Source organism: Ictalurus punctatus, chromosome 8 (assembly GCF_001660625.3).
Source record: "Ictalurus punctatus breed USDA103 chromosome 8, Coco_2.0, whole genome shotgun sequence".
Lineage (NCBI taxonomy): Eukaryota > Metazoa > Chordata > Actinopteri > Siluriformes > Ictaluridae > Ictalurus > Ictalurus punctatus.
Window position 1 is genome coordinate 14,088,302 of NC_030423.2, and position 18,117 is coordinate 14,106,418.

Sequence of the window (18,117 nt, forward strand, 5' to 3'; positions counted from 1 at the left end):
AACTCTCGGTTGATTAACCCAAACCTTACAGAGTTAGGAGTTAGTTCAATAAACCTCCTAATGTTAACTCAGCGCTAATGCGTGTGCACGGTGAGTACATAAAGACATTATCAATGGATCGCCGATTTCAGAAGTCACCATGGTAACCCAGGGTGGGGGAAAAAAGCGAGCTGCATACTTCAGCGAAGCAGAGTTAGAGGTTTAATGCATGCTTATGAGGAATGTAAGCCATTTTTACAAAAAAAAAAAGAAAAAGAGCAACGGATCAAGTAAATGCGTGAATTTATTTAGTTCATAAATATCTGAAAAGTTTCCTTTCATTATGATGCTAAATAAACATTGATCCGATTAGACCCGTGCCGTAACATTTAATAGATATGCCTTTACTTTTAGTCCTCCATCAATTTCTTAACATTATACGTAGTATTAATAATATAATAGGCTTTATATTTTATCAGGTGTAATCCTTCTGGGCCCAGAAAAACTTGGAGCCAAGTCAAAATTAAACACACAAAAAGTTAATATTTCATAAACTTCCTAAACTGTAACCTAACTCATTGGCCCAACCTTCTATAATAACTTTTCTCTCTGTTCTATGTAGCCACAGGAAGAAGGCAGAGGCCCGTAAAATGGCTGGAGAATCACCAGCACCTTCACTCACTCTGGCTGAGGAACTGCCACTGTCCCTTAATCAAGGGGGCAATTTCGTCAGAGTCGGCTACCTCCCATGATATAAGTGGCTTGGTAAAATGTATGTGTAGCATATTAGTACTTAGGACTTTTTTTTTTTTTTGGACACTTAAAGTTTACGATGCTTTAAGTTATTTATCCTTAAACAATCAAGATGGAAAACTCTGCCACAGTCTAAAAAAGGAATTTTAAAATAACTATTTATTGGCAATGTTTCACTTGTGTATTATACATGTTTATTTTATTTTACTGCATATGGTGTGTACTGTAATCTTATCTGTAATGACCCTACTAGATGTTCCTTATGTCTTTGTATAATGGTTATATTTGTTTCAGAATGTACATGATTACATTTTCTTACAGTTGCTGATGGACACATTGTATTAATTGATCCTCCTGCAACAGCACATCCTGCCACTGTTGAAAGTGATTATTGGCTTCAGGTATTGTTTCTGTTTACTAGACCAAACATCATTAGTAATTTGCACTGTAGGATGAAGATGAAGAGCTCACCTCTGCTGTGACAGAGGTACTAAATGAAGATTCTGGGAGGCCCACAGAGGTATAACATATGATGCATCCCCTTTTTTAAACATGTGTTATTATTAAAACTTTGCCATTGTCCCCTTAAAGATTATGGCTGGAGATTCCTGTACAGAGGAGGGTCCATCTGCCTCCACACAGAATCTTGGCAGTGTAAAAAATTGTTTGCAGTTGTCCTGATTAAAAATATTTGGTCTGTGTATGTATTACAGACATTTATAATATCAATTATATTATCATTCTGTCTCCCTGCAAAGGAGCTGCTTGCAATGGAGCTGTATAAGTTCCATCTTCAGAGGCAAATTAGAAAACGTGACATGCAGATGGACCTTCTACAACTTCAAATGGAGGAAAAAAGGTGCACATAAAGGCCAGGCTTGAAACTGAGTTGCTGAAGCACTGGTTAAAGGTAGACAAGTATTTGCCTACTGATTACTACTATTATTATTATTATTATTATTATTATTATTATTATGTCAATTACTGTTGAATGATAAAGCAATAAATTCAAATCTCTTTCAAATACAGGAAATAAAGAAACAATGAACCACACTCAACTGTTCACTTTGTGCATTAGTCATTTAATTAGAAGTGATTTTGGCAGATTACATCTCAGCAACACTGTGTGAGTGCAAAGCGTACTGTACAGTACGAACGGCCCTACACCCAGTTGCCTTCCCCACATGCTCTGCATCACCCACATTATACAGAATACTCCCTCTGGCCCAAAAAATAAAAATAAAAAAAAAAAAAAGAAGGGTAATGCATTAAATGTGCTCAGTGTTAAATGCTGATCCACTATGTGTCACGTTGCACGTTGTGAGGTTTTAAGAAGTTTGTAAATAAATTAATGATTCGCGTGAATAATGGTAACGCTCCCAAAATATTCATAAAGATATGAAAACACATCTGTACATGGTCTTATCACCCTCTCGCAGCGAAAAAGATTTTGTATAATCCGTGCTTCCTCGCCCACTTGATCTTCTTCAAAAGGCCACGCAACGCTCCGTCAGCTCTCTGATACAAACTAACCCTGAACATTATGTTCAGAGAGTAAGTTGCTACAGTGGGGGAAATAAGTATTGAACACGTCAACATTTTTTTCAGTAAATATATTTCCAATGAGACTATTCACATGAAATTTTCACCAAACTTTGGTATTAACTCAAGAAATCTACATGTATAAAGAAATCAAAACATACAAGTCCACAAATGAAGTTATATGTAATAAAGTGGAATGACAAAGGAAAAAAGTATTGAACATGCTAACTGAAACTTATTTAATACTTAATGGAGATGCTTTTGTTTGTAATGACAGCTTCAAGATGCTTCCTGTATGAAGAAATTAATTGGCCCAGTGCAGTGTGCAGTGGTACTGAGTATTACTGGGTTATTGCATTTGCAGTGGTAGGAGTCTTAGGTGTTTGACTAGCCCAGGTCAGCATTGGGAGGCAGCTGGGTGTTGAGTAATCTGACTGTCTCAGGGAAGAAACTGTTGCGGAGTCTGCTGGTGGTGGCACGGGTGCTCCTGTACCTTCTGCCAGATGGCAGGAGGGCGAATAGTCCACAAAAAGGATGAGAGGGGTCATCCACAATACTGGTGGCTTTGCAGATACAGCGTTTGTTGGAGGTGTCAATGGTGGGTAGAGAGTCACCGATTAACTTTTCAGCTGTCCTCACAATTCGCTGTAGAGTCTTACTATATTATAATAATATAGTAAAGGATAGATTCATATGGTTATTTATTTAACATCCAACTCAACAAAATAATGTCTTCAGAAGAAGGATGTTTTACAATGGCACAGTCAGAGCCCAGATCTAAATCCTCTAAATCCAAATTTAAAACCTGTGGCATGACTTGAAGAGGGTTGTGCACAGAAGATCCCCTCACATTTTGAATTTGGCCTTAGCTGTAGGAAGTTACTATAACTGTTACGTGACCCTGAAGGAAGGATAAGCGGTATAGAAAATGGATGGATGGAGTATAACTGTTACTGCTGTAGAGATAGGATTGAAAACCAATTAAACTTTATGGTGGAAATTAAATTGTTCCATGACAAGGCTCTATATACTGCAATGCTGTTGTGTCAACTGCTCTTCGGGAAAGTTGGAACCAGCCTGATGGAGAATATTGTTTTTCATTAGTGAAGTCCATGCCGCAAAGAATTCAGGCCATCATAAAAGCCAGAGGAGATGCAACAAAGTACTAATTGTGATTTATTTTTTATTGCTACCATAATTTGTTCCTCTACTTGATCTGGACAAAAAAATTCCATCAATTAAAACAATTTAACTGAATTTGTGTATGAGAGATATGTTTTACAAAGCCAGAATGTTCAGCTATTAAACAAAAATGGTCTCATAACTGATTTGTTTAATTGCTACAAAGTAAAAAAGCTGGGTGAGCATCCTTTAAGTGTGGTGATTCCATCATTTTTGCCAGGGGGTGTAGTTCATGCACATGTAAGCTGACAACATGAAGATTTAAAATATGTCAAATCTCGAGCTAAAACGTTACATCGAAATAAAATGTTAGAAAGAACACACTGCTAAGGTTAGCTATAGTAAAACATTGTAGACCATAAACGATTGGAAGAGTAATAGATTGAAATAACTAAAAATGTTCTGTATGTTAGAGACATAAGAAAGACTCCACAAAGAGATGGAAAAGTATTTTGTAGTGTTTAACACAGAACAGAATTACCAGTTTGATGGCAAACATGTCTAAAATCTCAAATTAAAATCATCCATACATTTGCTGTACCGCTTATCCTACACAGGGTCGTAGGGGAGCCTGGAGCCTATCCCAGGGAACTCTGGGTACAAGGCAGGGGACACTCTGGACGGGGTGCCAGGCACATTGCAGGGCATAATTGCACACCCATTCACACAAAATGGACAATTTGGAAATGCCAATCAGTCAACATTGCATGTCTTAGGACTGGGGAGAAAACTGAAATACACGGAGGAAATCCCTAAAGCACATGGAGAATATGCAAGTTCTGCACACAGCGATTCAAGCCCCTAACCCTGGAGGTGCAAGGCAAACATACTAACCAGTAAGCTGCCATGCCCCCATGAAATTAAATAATTTTATTCAAAATTCAATATTCTTTATCTTAATGACTGACATACAGGGGACAGTCAGTGAAAATAAGTACCGTAATTTCCGGACTATAAACCGCTACTTTTGTCACACGCTTTGAACACTGCAGCTTAAACAATGACGCGGCTAATTTATGGATTTTTACGGACTAACGAGCTTCATGCCGCCAAAACATTTAGCCTCGTCATATCGGACCAATGAAATTACCGAACAGGTCACAGTGGACCAATGAAACTGTTCGAATTAAATCAAACGCACTCAGTCATTTTGCGCTTCATGCACACACCCTCATCATGGAAAACACACGAAGAAATGCATGTGATGCAGCTTTCAAGTTAAAGGCAATCGATCTGGCTGTCGAAGAAGGAAATAGCATGCGAAGAGCAACTTTTGCTCAGGTTTGCCAGTGGATCCTAACAGCGTGGAGCAGTGTCAAAAAATCTACTATCACCAACGGGTTTCGAAAGGCTGGACTGCTGCGTGATGAAGAGGATAGCACAAGCTCAAGGCTGAATTTGCCTCGAGATGTAAGTGACATTGAGAGCGACAACGAAAGAGAGACTGAGGAAGTGTGTGACGAAGTGCCGGTAATTCTGAGGCTGTTCAATTCCGACACTGAAGAAGACGACTTTAGTGGTTTTAGTGCGCAGGAGGAAGATGAAGACAGCGATCAATGACTTTTCCTGGTAGGCAACTGTATTTTTATTTATTTCTTTTTTTAACCAGCCGTGTTACAGGCACTGTTCGGGAAAAAAAAAATTTACGGTACGTATTTAATTAAAAGTTAAAAATAAATCTTTGTGTAAGATCTTACTGTGTAAAAATCTCATGTTACAACGTGGACACCTGCGGCTTATAGACAAGTGCGGTCTATATTTGTACAAAAAAAAATAATTCTTTTTAAAGTTAGTCGGTGCGGCTTATATTCAGGTGCGCTCAATAGTCCGAAAACTACGGTAATTTCATGCTTTCACAATCAATATTACTTATTACAGGTTTCAGTTTAAATACATTGTGTACATTAAACTAAATATCACAATGTATACTGTCAAAATGAAACCCTTTTCCACTTCTAAACTTCATGTACAGTATGTACAGGACACTGCTTGCTTAAATGGAATATTTCTTCTGATGCACTAGGCCCCTATATCAAACTAGGACTAGCAATACTATCCTAGTCTTATGGACTTATTGGTTAATATCCATCCTGGGTTTTTCTTCACCTAAATAACATTTCCAAATCTATTTCATTTGAATAAGCAAAACATGTAAATAAATAAATAAATAAATAAATAAATAAATAAGACACTAAAACATTTATGTTCACAAGACCTGTTTTATAAAAGTATATAGACTTAATCATGTATTCTTGAATACAGAAAGCCTACAGTCAAACACTGCAATGCAAAAGCATGCCAATGTAGTTGGTACAGCACAGTAGTAAGATGAACACTTGGATGTCAACTTAGATGGGTATTTAAACCAAAGAAAACAGCTGAATAAATATGCTCAGCTTTCTGTAAGAAGTCATTAACAGAATAAACAGCTTGACAATAGCTCTAAGTTCCTCATGAAAATGCATAGAAAGCAAAATACTTTCTTTTACAGATCAGTTATGTAGACCCTCAATTTTTTCAAGACAGCTAAGGCAAACCCAACGATATTGTATATCATATGTGCTGATCTTAAATGCAATTAAAAGACTCCTTTACTTATGTTCTGTTCCCATTTTGTTTGAGGGTCCCACTTAAAAATAATGTTTATACGTAGAAAAAGAGAGATAAAAAAGTATCTATTCTAGACCTACACTTCTTAAAAAGGTAGTACAGAAAAAAATATTTATATACAAACATATTGCAAGATGACAGCTCTTTGACAGACACATCAACTAACAAGACCTGAAAAGACAAAAAGAGACAAGTTAACATTATTGTAAAAATAAGTATCAATCTACTAAATGTATTTTAAAACATGTTCAATTAAATATTTCCCTAATTTTCTACCATCATTGACATTTGGGAAAGTCTACAGTTTACAAGCAAATTTGGAAAAGTTGACATCCAATTGACTTTAACTAAGGATAACAATAATGCATCAAACCAAAATTGGCTATATAAAGGCAAGTACAAAGCAGATACAGAAACAGGATCCAAAATACTCACCAAGGTAGTCGTCCATGAGGGATCCAATGGCAAACTACAAAAGAAAAAAATGAAAACGAATAATGACTACACAAAGGTCAAAAATGTTAACCAATGATTTTAATATAGCTTGCATTTACAACAATAATAATAATAATAACAATAATAATAATAAAAATATTAACTTACAATATCATTCTTGTCTACTCGAGTACCAACAATCTTCAATCGAATTTCATCATCTTGTTGGATTACAACGTCCTATGAAGGAGAACCATAAAAGAAATAGCATTTAGATGCAAACTACATGAAATACAAAATAAATCATTAAAACAAGGTATCATTAATATCTCAGTTCTAAAGAGCTCTAATCCACGTTACCTCATCCACTGTCTTGTAGCAAGGAGGATTGGAGTTCGGGTCAAATTCCATTTCTGAGGGTATGGACTAAACAAATGGGAACAAAAAAGACATCATTCTAAACCATAAACAAATTTTAAAAATCATACACTTTCTGGTGTAACAGCAGCTGCAGTTCCTAAAAAAAATGTTTAAAAAAATGCAAAAATTGTCTACTCAAAACACCACCCATTTTGACTTTCAAAGACTTTCGAATACTTTCCTGGTCTGAACAGTAAACTTGATGGTGCCCTGCAATAGACAGATGTATATTCATGTAACATTGGTCCCAGGATTGTCTCTGGATTCACCATGACACCAACTAGGACAAAGCTGTTACTGAAGATGTGTGAACCTGATGAACTTCGACATCAAAAGCATCTTACAGTAAATTTGCAAATTAAAACAAAGAGAGGGGTTCTAGCCGTGTACTTTACTCACTTTCAGGAAAAGGCTTTCCAAGTGACATAGCCATGTTTACATGTTGCAAACTGCTTCAAACAAAACTTCTGATATAACATGAAATTGTGAATACTTTTTGTTTTGTTTTTTTTCAATCCAGTGCCTATATTTTCTCTGGGGAAAAAGCTCACAGTGTCAGTGCATTTCTGTTTGTGTACAGAAGTGTGGATAGCCAATTTTTATAGCAAAGATTTAAACAATCATGATTCTGAAGCTTGTGGACATGTTCAGTGTGTGAGGAGGAACGGAAGCTTTGTGAGCCATGGACTTATGATTGGGTTCATATCTGAATCATGGACAATTCAACTGTTTAAGTTAGTTAACAGGGCTGTATGAAAGAGATTGAGAAATTCAAATCACTTGTATCAGTAGTAAAATTTCAGCTTACATGGCGTGAGATAAAGCAGGACATTGGGCCAATTTCTGTAAATAGTCCAACCTGTAAAAGACAAATATGACAACAAGAATTGGCAGACAAAGAATAAAGAAAAATGCTAAAGGTTTTAAATACTAAATACAAGTTTGAAGCACAAATTTGCTGGCACTACTGTCAGAGCTGCTGCTATAGAAAACCGGTCAACATTTTTTGACCAATCAAGAATTTGGCCTCGTTGTGGTGTAAAACCTTGTATACATGAAAAATGCATAAAAATGAATTAGAGTATCAACACGACAATCTAAAGGCTAAAATGCATGATAATGGAGAGCCGTGATAAAGGACTGTACCTTGTTAACCTGAGTGACCACTGCATCCACAACCTCTCCTTTAAATGGCCGAAACACAATGGCCTTGTATTTTACAGGGTACAACACGAAACCCCTGCCGGGCTGTATGACACCGGCCCCGATATTATCAATTGTAGTCACTGCAATGACAAAGCCATATCTACAAAAAGCAAGAGAGACACAGGTCAATGGTATGTACACAAAAGTTAATGAGCTTTGCTACAGTGGAGCTTACTCAGTGTCGTTCAGGACTTACTTTCCTGTGCATGTGCCTTCCACCTCTGTAAAGAGCTTCTGTTTGACTGTGTTTAACAGATTTGGGCCAAAATATCGAGGATGGAGGAGAATCTCATGTTCCAGAGAGATCTACAATAAACAAAATAAATAAAATACTTTTTTTTTTCTTGGCTTCCATTTTTTTTAACTCACCATAGCATCCTGCAGCATCTTTAACTGTTACACTACGTTAACCATTGCCAGAAGAATATTCCTAAAATAATGCATCATCTGAGATGCTACTCAAACACTACACTAGTTAACTGAGCAAGCAGCACACAAGCTCATATCTGCACGAGCTTTAGCCACTTAACTACTTTAACAAGCAAACTACAATAACTCAATGAAGTAGTTCAACTTATATTAAGTTTCTGTGAATAAATAGCCAACTTACGTGATAAAACATATTTGAATTCGTTTATACTGTGTAAAGATTATTAAGCGGCTGTATTAGGCGCCTCGGTGCCCCAGGTAGGTTCCCGAACAAAGCGGAAATCTACGGCACTTCCGGGTCAAATCGATTTCAAGTTAAAAGCGTATCGATACAATTTCATAAAGCAAAGTTTTGGTGTTTTTTATGACTCACCTGACAAACATTACGTTAAAATAAAAAATATAAATACAATAGTCACGTAAGACATGACGAACCATTTAGCATTCTTTGAAGTAATCCGAAATAAAGTCACTCATGTCTCATTCGGTCGGTTTATTAAGAATTTTTCCTCCCAGAATGCCATGCATATACAGTAATGTATGCATTTTATTTCGATTTTATTTACCCTCTATTTAATCTCAGTGTTTACAGTAACCTTGTTTAAAGATGGCGTGTATTTTACTTGCAGCTAAAACGTAGGTTATTGGTTATTCACGTAACCATTTAAGACATATTGAACCTACTCTGTTGATATGAAAATCCAATAATAAAACACAAAAAAATTAAATGTTTTTAAATAATAGATAATAAAATACTATCATACTCACGTTCAGATTTTGTCAGTGAAATTGTAATGTGCTTTTTTAAAATTCATTTAATCTTATATGAGTTTGACTTTTCCCCCAGTTGTAGTGACGCTAAATAGACAGCAGGGGGCAGCGTTTATCAAGGTAAATCTGACAGCTGGACAGAATTGCGACGAACTTAATTAAGTTGCAAATTGATATTTTTAAGAACGGGCTAATATTGATGCTAAGTTAAATTTCAGCCTCGTCGAAAAAAAATTAAAATATCTTTTGTAATCAGCTTTATTATTATCATGACATGTTACATGCATAAAATGAAATCTTGAGTCTTGAGTGTTATTTTTTAAACATTTTAAAATGGATTTAAGATAGTATTTGCAGACTATTTCAAAATGTAAAAAAAAGTATGTGGACTTTACTTTTATTTAATTTATTTATTTATTTATTATTATTATTATTATTATTATTATTATTATTTTAAATACCACTGACAGGGGAAATCCTATTAAGTATTTTTAATGTAGAATTTTAATGTATGTTTAATTTAGAATTATTAAGATCATAAATTGAAACTAAGATTGCCGGGCTTTTGTTTTTTGCTGTGATCTTTTTTTCTCTCTCTCTCTGTCTGACTTTAGGTAGCATTCACCATATGTTTGCATTCATATTAGATTCATTAATTATTTGTTACCTACTCATATTATCTTTGTGACCCAAGTGTGTGGTTAAGTATAGCTATATCAAGAAGACTCAATTTTATTCTAGTAAAAAATGTTGTAAATCCTAAATCCCGTTAACAGCAACAACAGCTTTAATCCACTAATCAACGCTATTTGCTTGTTTGGCCACCAGAAGACAGCATAGCTCTAAAGTATTGCTGGGCTAATGCGCGGTTTTAATTTTCTGAAGGAAGCATTGGTTATATTAGTGTAAGAAAAGATTCGTTTTACAATATATGTGGAAAAAATAATGACAACGTTAAAATTAAATTTGGAGAATTCTGCTGTATTGCTAGTCAGTTTATACAGCGTTTATATAAACGAAACAGACATTAATCCATAAGTAAATAATTAATATTTATCTTTTTTTTATCACATAGTAAGTTTCAAGCAAAAAAACTACTGGCACTACTGGTCACATATAAAATGCTGACAAAAGACTACTAAATAAATATTAATCAACGCAATTATTTTCATGTAATTTTAGCACTGTGACCACAACAGGTTTGTTTCTAGACCCTGCTTACTGTTTATACACACACAAACAAACAAACATACACATACCATCAGTAAACACAGACTTCATCATGAGTCAGCTATGGACCACAAATATTCCTGAATTGGGAGCTTAAGACCAGGTATAATTTACCTGTTGAGGTGTTTGAGGAACCATATTGTGTGTATTTGTGGTCTATTGTAAATTGACCATCTCTGCCTTGTATGCCAATCATTTAAAGTTTTATTAACCGCTCCTAGACTAGTGTTTGTAACTCTCTTGGGTATAACTGATTCTATCCCTCAGGTTATGTCTTTCTGTTCTTCCTATATCGCACACTTGTTTCTGGTCTATTGTTGGAAATGTAGTTCTGTTGCTCTGTTAACAGCCATATGGTTGGATTGTATCTGCCTCAAGTGTACGTCTCTTTGGGAAAAAGCATGTGCCAAATGAATAAATGATGTAAGTGAAGCTTGCCAAACCCATGTGTTCGGAATGCACCTCACAAGTAAGTAAACCAGGGCCTCTTTCCAGAAAGCTTTCCTTCAGCCCAGGTGCTCCTCTATAATAAGAGTTACTAAAAGACAATGACAAAGAGATATTGCATGTGGCAGTGCACGAAAGGGTCTGAGAAGACAGAAGCGGAAACACTCTTTATATCCCTTGTGGTACTATAGCAGTTTTTCCTAGCATTAAAAGCCAGTTTTTAAAAGCTCTTCTTTGACAAGTGTATAAAGGCAGAAGCAGCGGTGTGCCATAGATCAGACTGCAACACCATTGTTGCTCAGGCAGGTCAGATAGCCCCAACTGAGGCCATGCATGTTGATGAGCCTGGGCAGATGTCCACGAATATCTGAGCACAGTGCATGGTTTTTGCATCAAAATGAGTTGTCCAAACTGATGGAGGTCCTTGGGGACTTCCTCATTTTCTCTGCTCAGAATTCTTGCAGAGCGTGAGGCACTCATATCATTAACCATGATATCAGAGCAGGCGGGGATGAGCATGCATTCAGATGTCTCCACAATGACAAGTTCATAACTCTTGTGTACAGCCGAATCTTCTTTGCCATTAACCAAATTTAGACCCCAACATCATCTCACTTTTTCTTATAGACACACATCAGATCCTGATGCTGTATTCTATAGTAAGCTTATAAACTCCAAGAAAATTGGATGGCTCCACATGTCCAGTACTTCCTTTTATACTGGAATATTAGCTCAATAATTTGGCCTTAGGGGTGAAAGTGGAAAGGAGAATAAGGGGGTAATACCCTTAACAGACTCTATTTCTTGTATATACTATCACAACTATGCACGAATGAATGTATTATTTTGGGTTTTTAAAAAAAAAAAAAAAAAAAAAGAATTGTCATGTCATTCATGCTGTTCCACCAACAGCTTACTTTGTTATTTTTTCTATATTAGTCCTCCATTAGATTTATCTTAACTGTTTTTTGTTATTTAATTCCATTTTCATTTTGTTATTTAATTTGCATTTTATTTTGTATTTAATTGTATGTACATTAACAGAGAATATGGGATACCAAAATGCTGCACACATTTAAATACCAAGGCATTAAAAAAAAAAAAGTGTATAGTAGAAAATTTGCTTTGTACGACTTTTCCCATTGAACAAGGTTCTCATTATAGCTCCTTTTATTGATAATACAACGATTTCTGTTTTAAAATGCAGCATTACTTTAAGATTTAGACATTTTCATTTTGTTGTATATCTCTAGACCACTTCAATTTAAAGAGTCTGAGGGACAAAAGGAAAGGGAGATATAAAAAGCGTTTCCAAAGTAACTGATCTAACACAGTAGAAGTGAGTCTAACCTCTGCACTCTTGTCTTTCACACCTGTTCTCAAAGACGTTGTATACTCGGAGTGACTATTACCATTCCTGTGCACAGCACTATGCCCACTGACTTGGGGGAAGCAATACAGCTATTGTCCTGGCATAATTGCACTTGTATAGTGCCAGTGCTCTTTCATTACTTGGTGGTCCAAATTCTCTACTAGTGACACCTAATGCAAAAGTATTGCCATTGTTTCCAAGCTCCTTATTGTGTGGTCACATTCTTTCAAGTGGTGCTTGTTTTCCTCTGAGATTGGCTTAGTCTTGCAAGGGCATGTTGTTATTCTTTGATCAGTTAAAGACACCTGTGATAAGCATATTTGGGTTTCAAAAACAATATTTTAAACAATTTAAAAAATATATTGACATCATAATAGTCAGCATTAGGCTGTTTTATGTAAATTGCACATGATTATTCCAGTAATTCTTCCTTCATTTTTTTCTTTCTAGCTAGAAATGTAATAAAACAATGTACCAAATTAATAATGGCCGATTACTCATTTAAGACCAAATCTACCTTAACTAGACATTATGCACTATTCAATTGTCTTATAACGGAGCCATAATTACAAAATAGCTCCTAAGAATTAGTTATCGCCTAACATATGTATCATTCCCAGAATATACATCCTAGTGTGAATATAAAGTTATCAGAAACTTCTCCTATTCCCTTTTATGCTACAAGCAGCACATTCTATGTTTAATGTTGGTTTGATTTGCCTGAAAGAAAAGTCCTAGTCCAGTGCTTCAATTCACACCGTTCTGTCCCCTTCTCTGCCCCCATCTCCACCCGGAGCTTTCAGATGCAAAATAAGCAGACATATGGAGAGGAGGTCTTTCTCTGGCCCTCCTAAAGATTCAGATTGTATGACAAATCACGTCCAGCACCATCCTCCCAACCCAATGCAGAATCTCCAGACAACAGCTTCATTAGAGTGAAAGAAGGAGTTTTTGCAGCTTTGCCGAGTCAAGCTCGGATCTGTTCCCTTCTCAATTACTCCATTGTTGCCTCCAGCTTCAAGTTATTGCACTTCAGACCATATGGCTTATTTGAGCACCTACAAGTGATGCCATCACCCAGATCCATGTCTCAGTTAGATAAAGTAGTGGGCACTGATGACAAATCAAACAATGAGGGTGGAATTACAGAAGCATGTTATTTAAAATATCTAATGCCTGTGTGTAATTACTGAGAGCTAATTATTTTTTTTAAATGTACTAGTCAAGTTACTCTGATGAATAAATATTATTTACAACATTTTAAAGCATTTAAGATGTCTGAATGTATTATTTGTATGTATGTATGTATGTATGTATGTGTTTTCTTAACAATAGTCTAAATGCTTCAAGAACTAAAATAAACTATCATGAAATCTAAATGAATAATTCTCACTTCTCTATACACAAATGATCATGTAAGCAACGTATCAAAGACTGCACTGTCTAAATTATTTTTGGTAAATCTACTGTAAATGATTGGCAGTGCAGTACAGTTGCCATGTATTTACTGTAATTAATGCTTACAGAATTATTATTGCAGTCATTGTTTATAGTAATGGCACATTGTGCTGTATTTTTATCCATCATTCACAGTTGTAAATACCTCAGGGGAAAAGATACATCCCATAGATTATCTATTTATGATACCAGGCTCTATAGTAAACATTATCCACTTAGTTAATCTAGTTTTACTGTCTAGCTTTACCCCCTGTTTAAACTTGTTTTACTCACACTACTTTATTCAATTCCTTGAAACTATGCTTTTCTTTTAGCAAAATGTTTAACAAAAATGTCAAAATAATGTAAAAATATAAGAAAATGCAATAATGTAAGACATATATTAGCCAGATATGATTCCTAATAAATTCTTTGACATCCAGTTTTACAGAAAAGTAAATGATATATATATATATATATATATATATATATATATATATATATATATATATATATATATATATATATATATATATATATAATTTTTTTTTAATCGTTTACTGTGTTATACCAGTATAGTCAAGAAAGTGCTACCGAAGCTGCATAGTAAGGTCCTTTGATACATTATAACCTAACAGCACTGTGAATATTTACCCAGAATACCAGGTGGGCTATAGTACAAAGCACACATGTAAAACACATGTAAATTCATACTGGTCTGAGCATAGTATTTTATGAAGAAATTATGGAATTTGTTTACAGTGTGGTGATACTTCATTTGTTTATGATTTAAATAAGTTTGATTTTAAACTAATGATATAAATCTATTTTTACAGCTAATAAGGTGTTTACCATTAAACAAATGGGAGATAATGAGATGTGCATACAGACAGTCCAGTGGCTGGAGAAAATAAAAGGAACCAAAAATAGGAAGTGGAGAACGTGCCATTAGTTACACAGCTACAGTTCACAAGGCTGCTGAAAGCCCACTGTAATGTATGTGTTAGTCTTGCAAGGTCAGGTGTGGGTAGTTATCATTAATCAGGGCAGCACTGTGTGTTTGTCCTCTTTTAACGATGGTATAACATAGGCAAAGCATCTTCACATTTTGCCAAGAAGTTGCCCTGGTTACTTTGAAAGATAAAGTCTTTAGAGACACAGGTCTTATTGTGAGTACTAATGCAGGGTAAACTAGAGGTAAATTATGCACTTGCACAAACACACAAAGACAAGTGAATGCCTCGCAGTAGGGTTTGCCTTTAAACTCTGGCACCTGATTGATAGTGTAAGGTTCACATACTGGTACATTTTGTGTCTCATTGACAATGCAGACCTCAAATTAGCATTTAGATAGCCTGTAATAAGATTCCAAGACATTTTAATAATAGCACCTGTTTTGAAAGGTTGTAAATGCAGGAAATTAATTGATTGAATAGATGAAGTGAAACTCTGGGGTGAGAAAGATATCTGATATATAAAGATAACTATAGAATAATTTGCAAAAGACAGATATCTACAAATTATGCAAATGATGATTTAAGATATGCTAGAGTAAATGAATTTTAGAAAGTATAATATTATTTGAAATAATACTGTTAGTTCATTATTTTCTTTGTATATTACATATTAATATCTGAGTGAGCAAATACATAAATATTAGGCTGTATTATATGTATACTGTAAGACTGTTATAACGAAATACACAAATACGTATAATTGCATATATGCACAGCATTGAATAAAACAAGCTACAAATATTTTTACATAAAGTAAATTAGTGACAAAGTTGAAGTTTTCGTGTGTGTGTGTGTGTGTGTGGGGGGGGGGGGGGGGGGTCGGGTGATTTTCTGCTCTGACGAGTGGTGTCTTGGTACAATTGAGGCACTGGAGTATGGAATGAATTATCATTCAAGAGTAATGGCCCCATTCTACCCTGCCTGAGTCTGGAAACAGGAGAAAGGGTCCACAGGCTTCAGGAGAGGGGAAGGGATTATTCGTAGGATTACCATGTGAAAACTTCTATCAGACTTTCTGACTCAAAGACCCTTTGCGAACAGTAATCGCGTTAATACCCGGGCATTAATGCTGGACCAGACCCGAAATTGAATTTTAATTCGAGTTACGCACATAGATATGAAACAAATGGAGAGGCATTCTTGAAAAGAAGAAAAGATGTCTGTCCCACACACGTCCCATATCAGTCTTTAATAAGTGACACTGGACTGCGACTCTCTCTCTCTCTCTCTCTCTCTCTCTCTCTCTCACACACACACACACACACGCACGCACCTGCCATCCGAATTCATATAAATCCGCTATAAAGTTATGATCTCTTCTCGTGCGTTTTTTCTTCTTTAGATCAATGGACGTGCCGTAATGAAGTCTGAATAAGGCTTTTTTGCATTAGGCATTGATTATGTAGCGATTTTAGGCTACATTTCGTCTGCATCCTAAGCTGTGTGTAAAGATTGCCACGGAGGAGCAGCTCAAAGCTTCTTTGAGTAATGCGCTTGTTTCATTTTCTCACGTGTTTCTGCTATTGAAATGCAATAAGATCCCGTGCACTTGTGCCTAATCCTGTCAAAATCTCCTTGGCAACCCCTCTCAACTGTGGGCAAAAAAAAAAACTTCCACCCTTTCACCCCCCACAGCCCCTTCTCAGCAAAACCCATTTTCCATCCATCACTTTTATGGAAATAAGTCGCTTTATATGTGCAATAAGGTGCACGTTTAAGGCAGATCACTTATGTCCTAAGTAAGCCAAATGTGCATTCAAGCTGTTTTGCGTCTTTGAAGTTATTGCTGACAGGTTGGTCCTGTAATAATAAAATCGACCTCTTCCTCCTTCAGGAGTGTCTGAGATGCAGCAGCGCCACCGGAGGCCCCTTTAAAAGTAAAGCAATAAAACAAGTTCACTGCTAGTGCAGTAGCCTAGAGCTCAGGGGCTGAAGGAAAAGAGAAATCTATTGGTTCCTGAGCAGGGATTTTAAACTGAAAATTGCTATTCAGTTTTATTCCATTCGTTGAAGGTGTAGACCTAGCTCTTATATCACATGCTCATTTTTTTTTTTTTTTTTTTAACTTTGCCACTAACTTCAGGCCACGCAGCAAAAGCTCCAAAAGTGCTTCAGAGCGCAGGGTGTTTTTGTTCATGCTGGGACGATTTGAATGAGAATAATGCTATTGGAGTGTTGCAGGCCGAGGAGAAAATGAGTGACAAAAGCGCAGAGGCGCAAAAATTGGACGGGGGACAAGGCGTGTAGAGCTGAAAAGGAGAGCGGGGAGACACGCACAATAGAACAATTCACCTTATAATCGCTTTGATATATTATACATGCCTGAAGACTCTAAACATTGTGTAATTATTTATAAATGACTGTCCCCCTGTCCTCATAATACCGCAAAGAGAAAAGCGCTGCAGGTCTCTTCTCCAACTATTCCTAAATAGTGCCCCCTTTCTATTACTTTCTAAAGGGGGCGCAAGATGCAGGCGATTGAATAAATTGAATAATTAATGGTCAATTGTACGGCTGTCTCATAAAGATGTCTTTAAATAAACCTTAAGAAATTGCGCATAGCGGGGCAGTATGATTTAACGGCGTCTTTCATCTGGCTCAAATTCAAATGAGAAAAGTGGATTAAGTGCAACACTTGTGCAGTCGTAACACTGCGTTATTGTAAAGTGTTTTGTTTTTTTCTTCTTTATGGGCAAAAACTAAAGACACTATAAGAAAAAAAAAAACTTTAAGACAAATAAACATTGACCTGCAACAATGTATACATTCAAAAGGATTTTGTTTTTAACAAAAAATTATCTGTAAAGAAAAGTATGTAAAATCTTATGATTGTATGACATCTTTTAAACACAAAGTAGAGTATGCCCAAAACAGGTCATGCTTTATAAGCAAGAAAACCAGGTTAAATGGAAGGTTTTAAAACATGGGCTAATTTTACAGATTCCATAACAGTGTAAGATATATTTATTAATAAGTTATGACAGTAAGTATGCATTTTAAAGTTATGAAATAGACTAAAACTAAGTCTTGCCAATCTAAGGAAGTGTGCCTAGCCCGGGGGTCTATGTACGCCACTGAGTTTGGCTACTGGTTTCTTTTCTTTTTCCTTTAAAGGTTTAACTTAACGCATACCTACTCCTCCGAGGACAGATAGCAACAGTGGAGCTCGCGTGGCTCGGAGCTTTCTTGGCCTCTGATTGGCCAGCAGTGATTACAGGCACGCTTCAGAGGGCGAACAAACAACTGGCATAAATTATGCTAATGAGATCGCCGTGCGGCACGGGGCAG

General features: G+C 36.0%; 1 protein-coding gene across 1 annotated transcript; it reads right to left on the reverse strand.

Moving 5' to 3' along the window:
- Positions 1–5,655: 5,655 nt before the first annotated feature.
- polr2g (RNA polymerase II subunit G) lies at positions 5,656–8,865 on the reverse strand. The gene is made up of 8 exons (XM_017473335.2): positions 8,738–8,865; positions 8,324–8,433; positions 8,068–8,227; positions 7,730–7,780; positions 6,862–6,927; positions 6,670–6,741; positions 6,502–6,535; positions 5,656–6,237 (listed from the first exon to the last, which is right to left on the reverse strand). Exons 1-8 carry the CDS (start codon positions 8,747–8,749, stop codon positions 6,224–6,226), a joined length of 519 nt encoding a protein of 172 aa, XP_017328824.1. The 5' UTR covers positions 8,750–8,865; the 3' UTR covers positions 5,656–6,223.
- Between the last annotated feature and the right edge of the window lie 9,252 nt (positions 8,866–18,117).

Bases quoted from the DNA above. Each gene is read 5' to 3' on its own strand.
- polr2g (XM_017473335.2), bottom strand. The intron at 8,228-8,323 runs GTAAGTCCTGAA...TGCTTTTTGTAG, and splicing joins GAAGGCACATGCACAGGAAA to ATATGGCTTTGTCATTGCAG. The intron at 7,781-8,067 runs GTACAGTCCTTT...TGTCTTTTACAG, and splicing joins TGGTCACTCAGGTTAACAAG to GTTGGACTATTTACAGAAAT.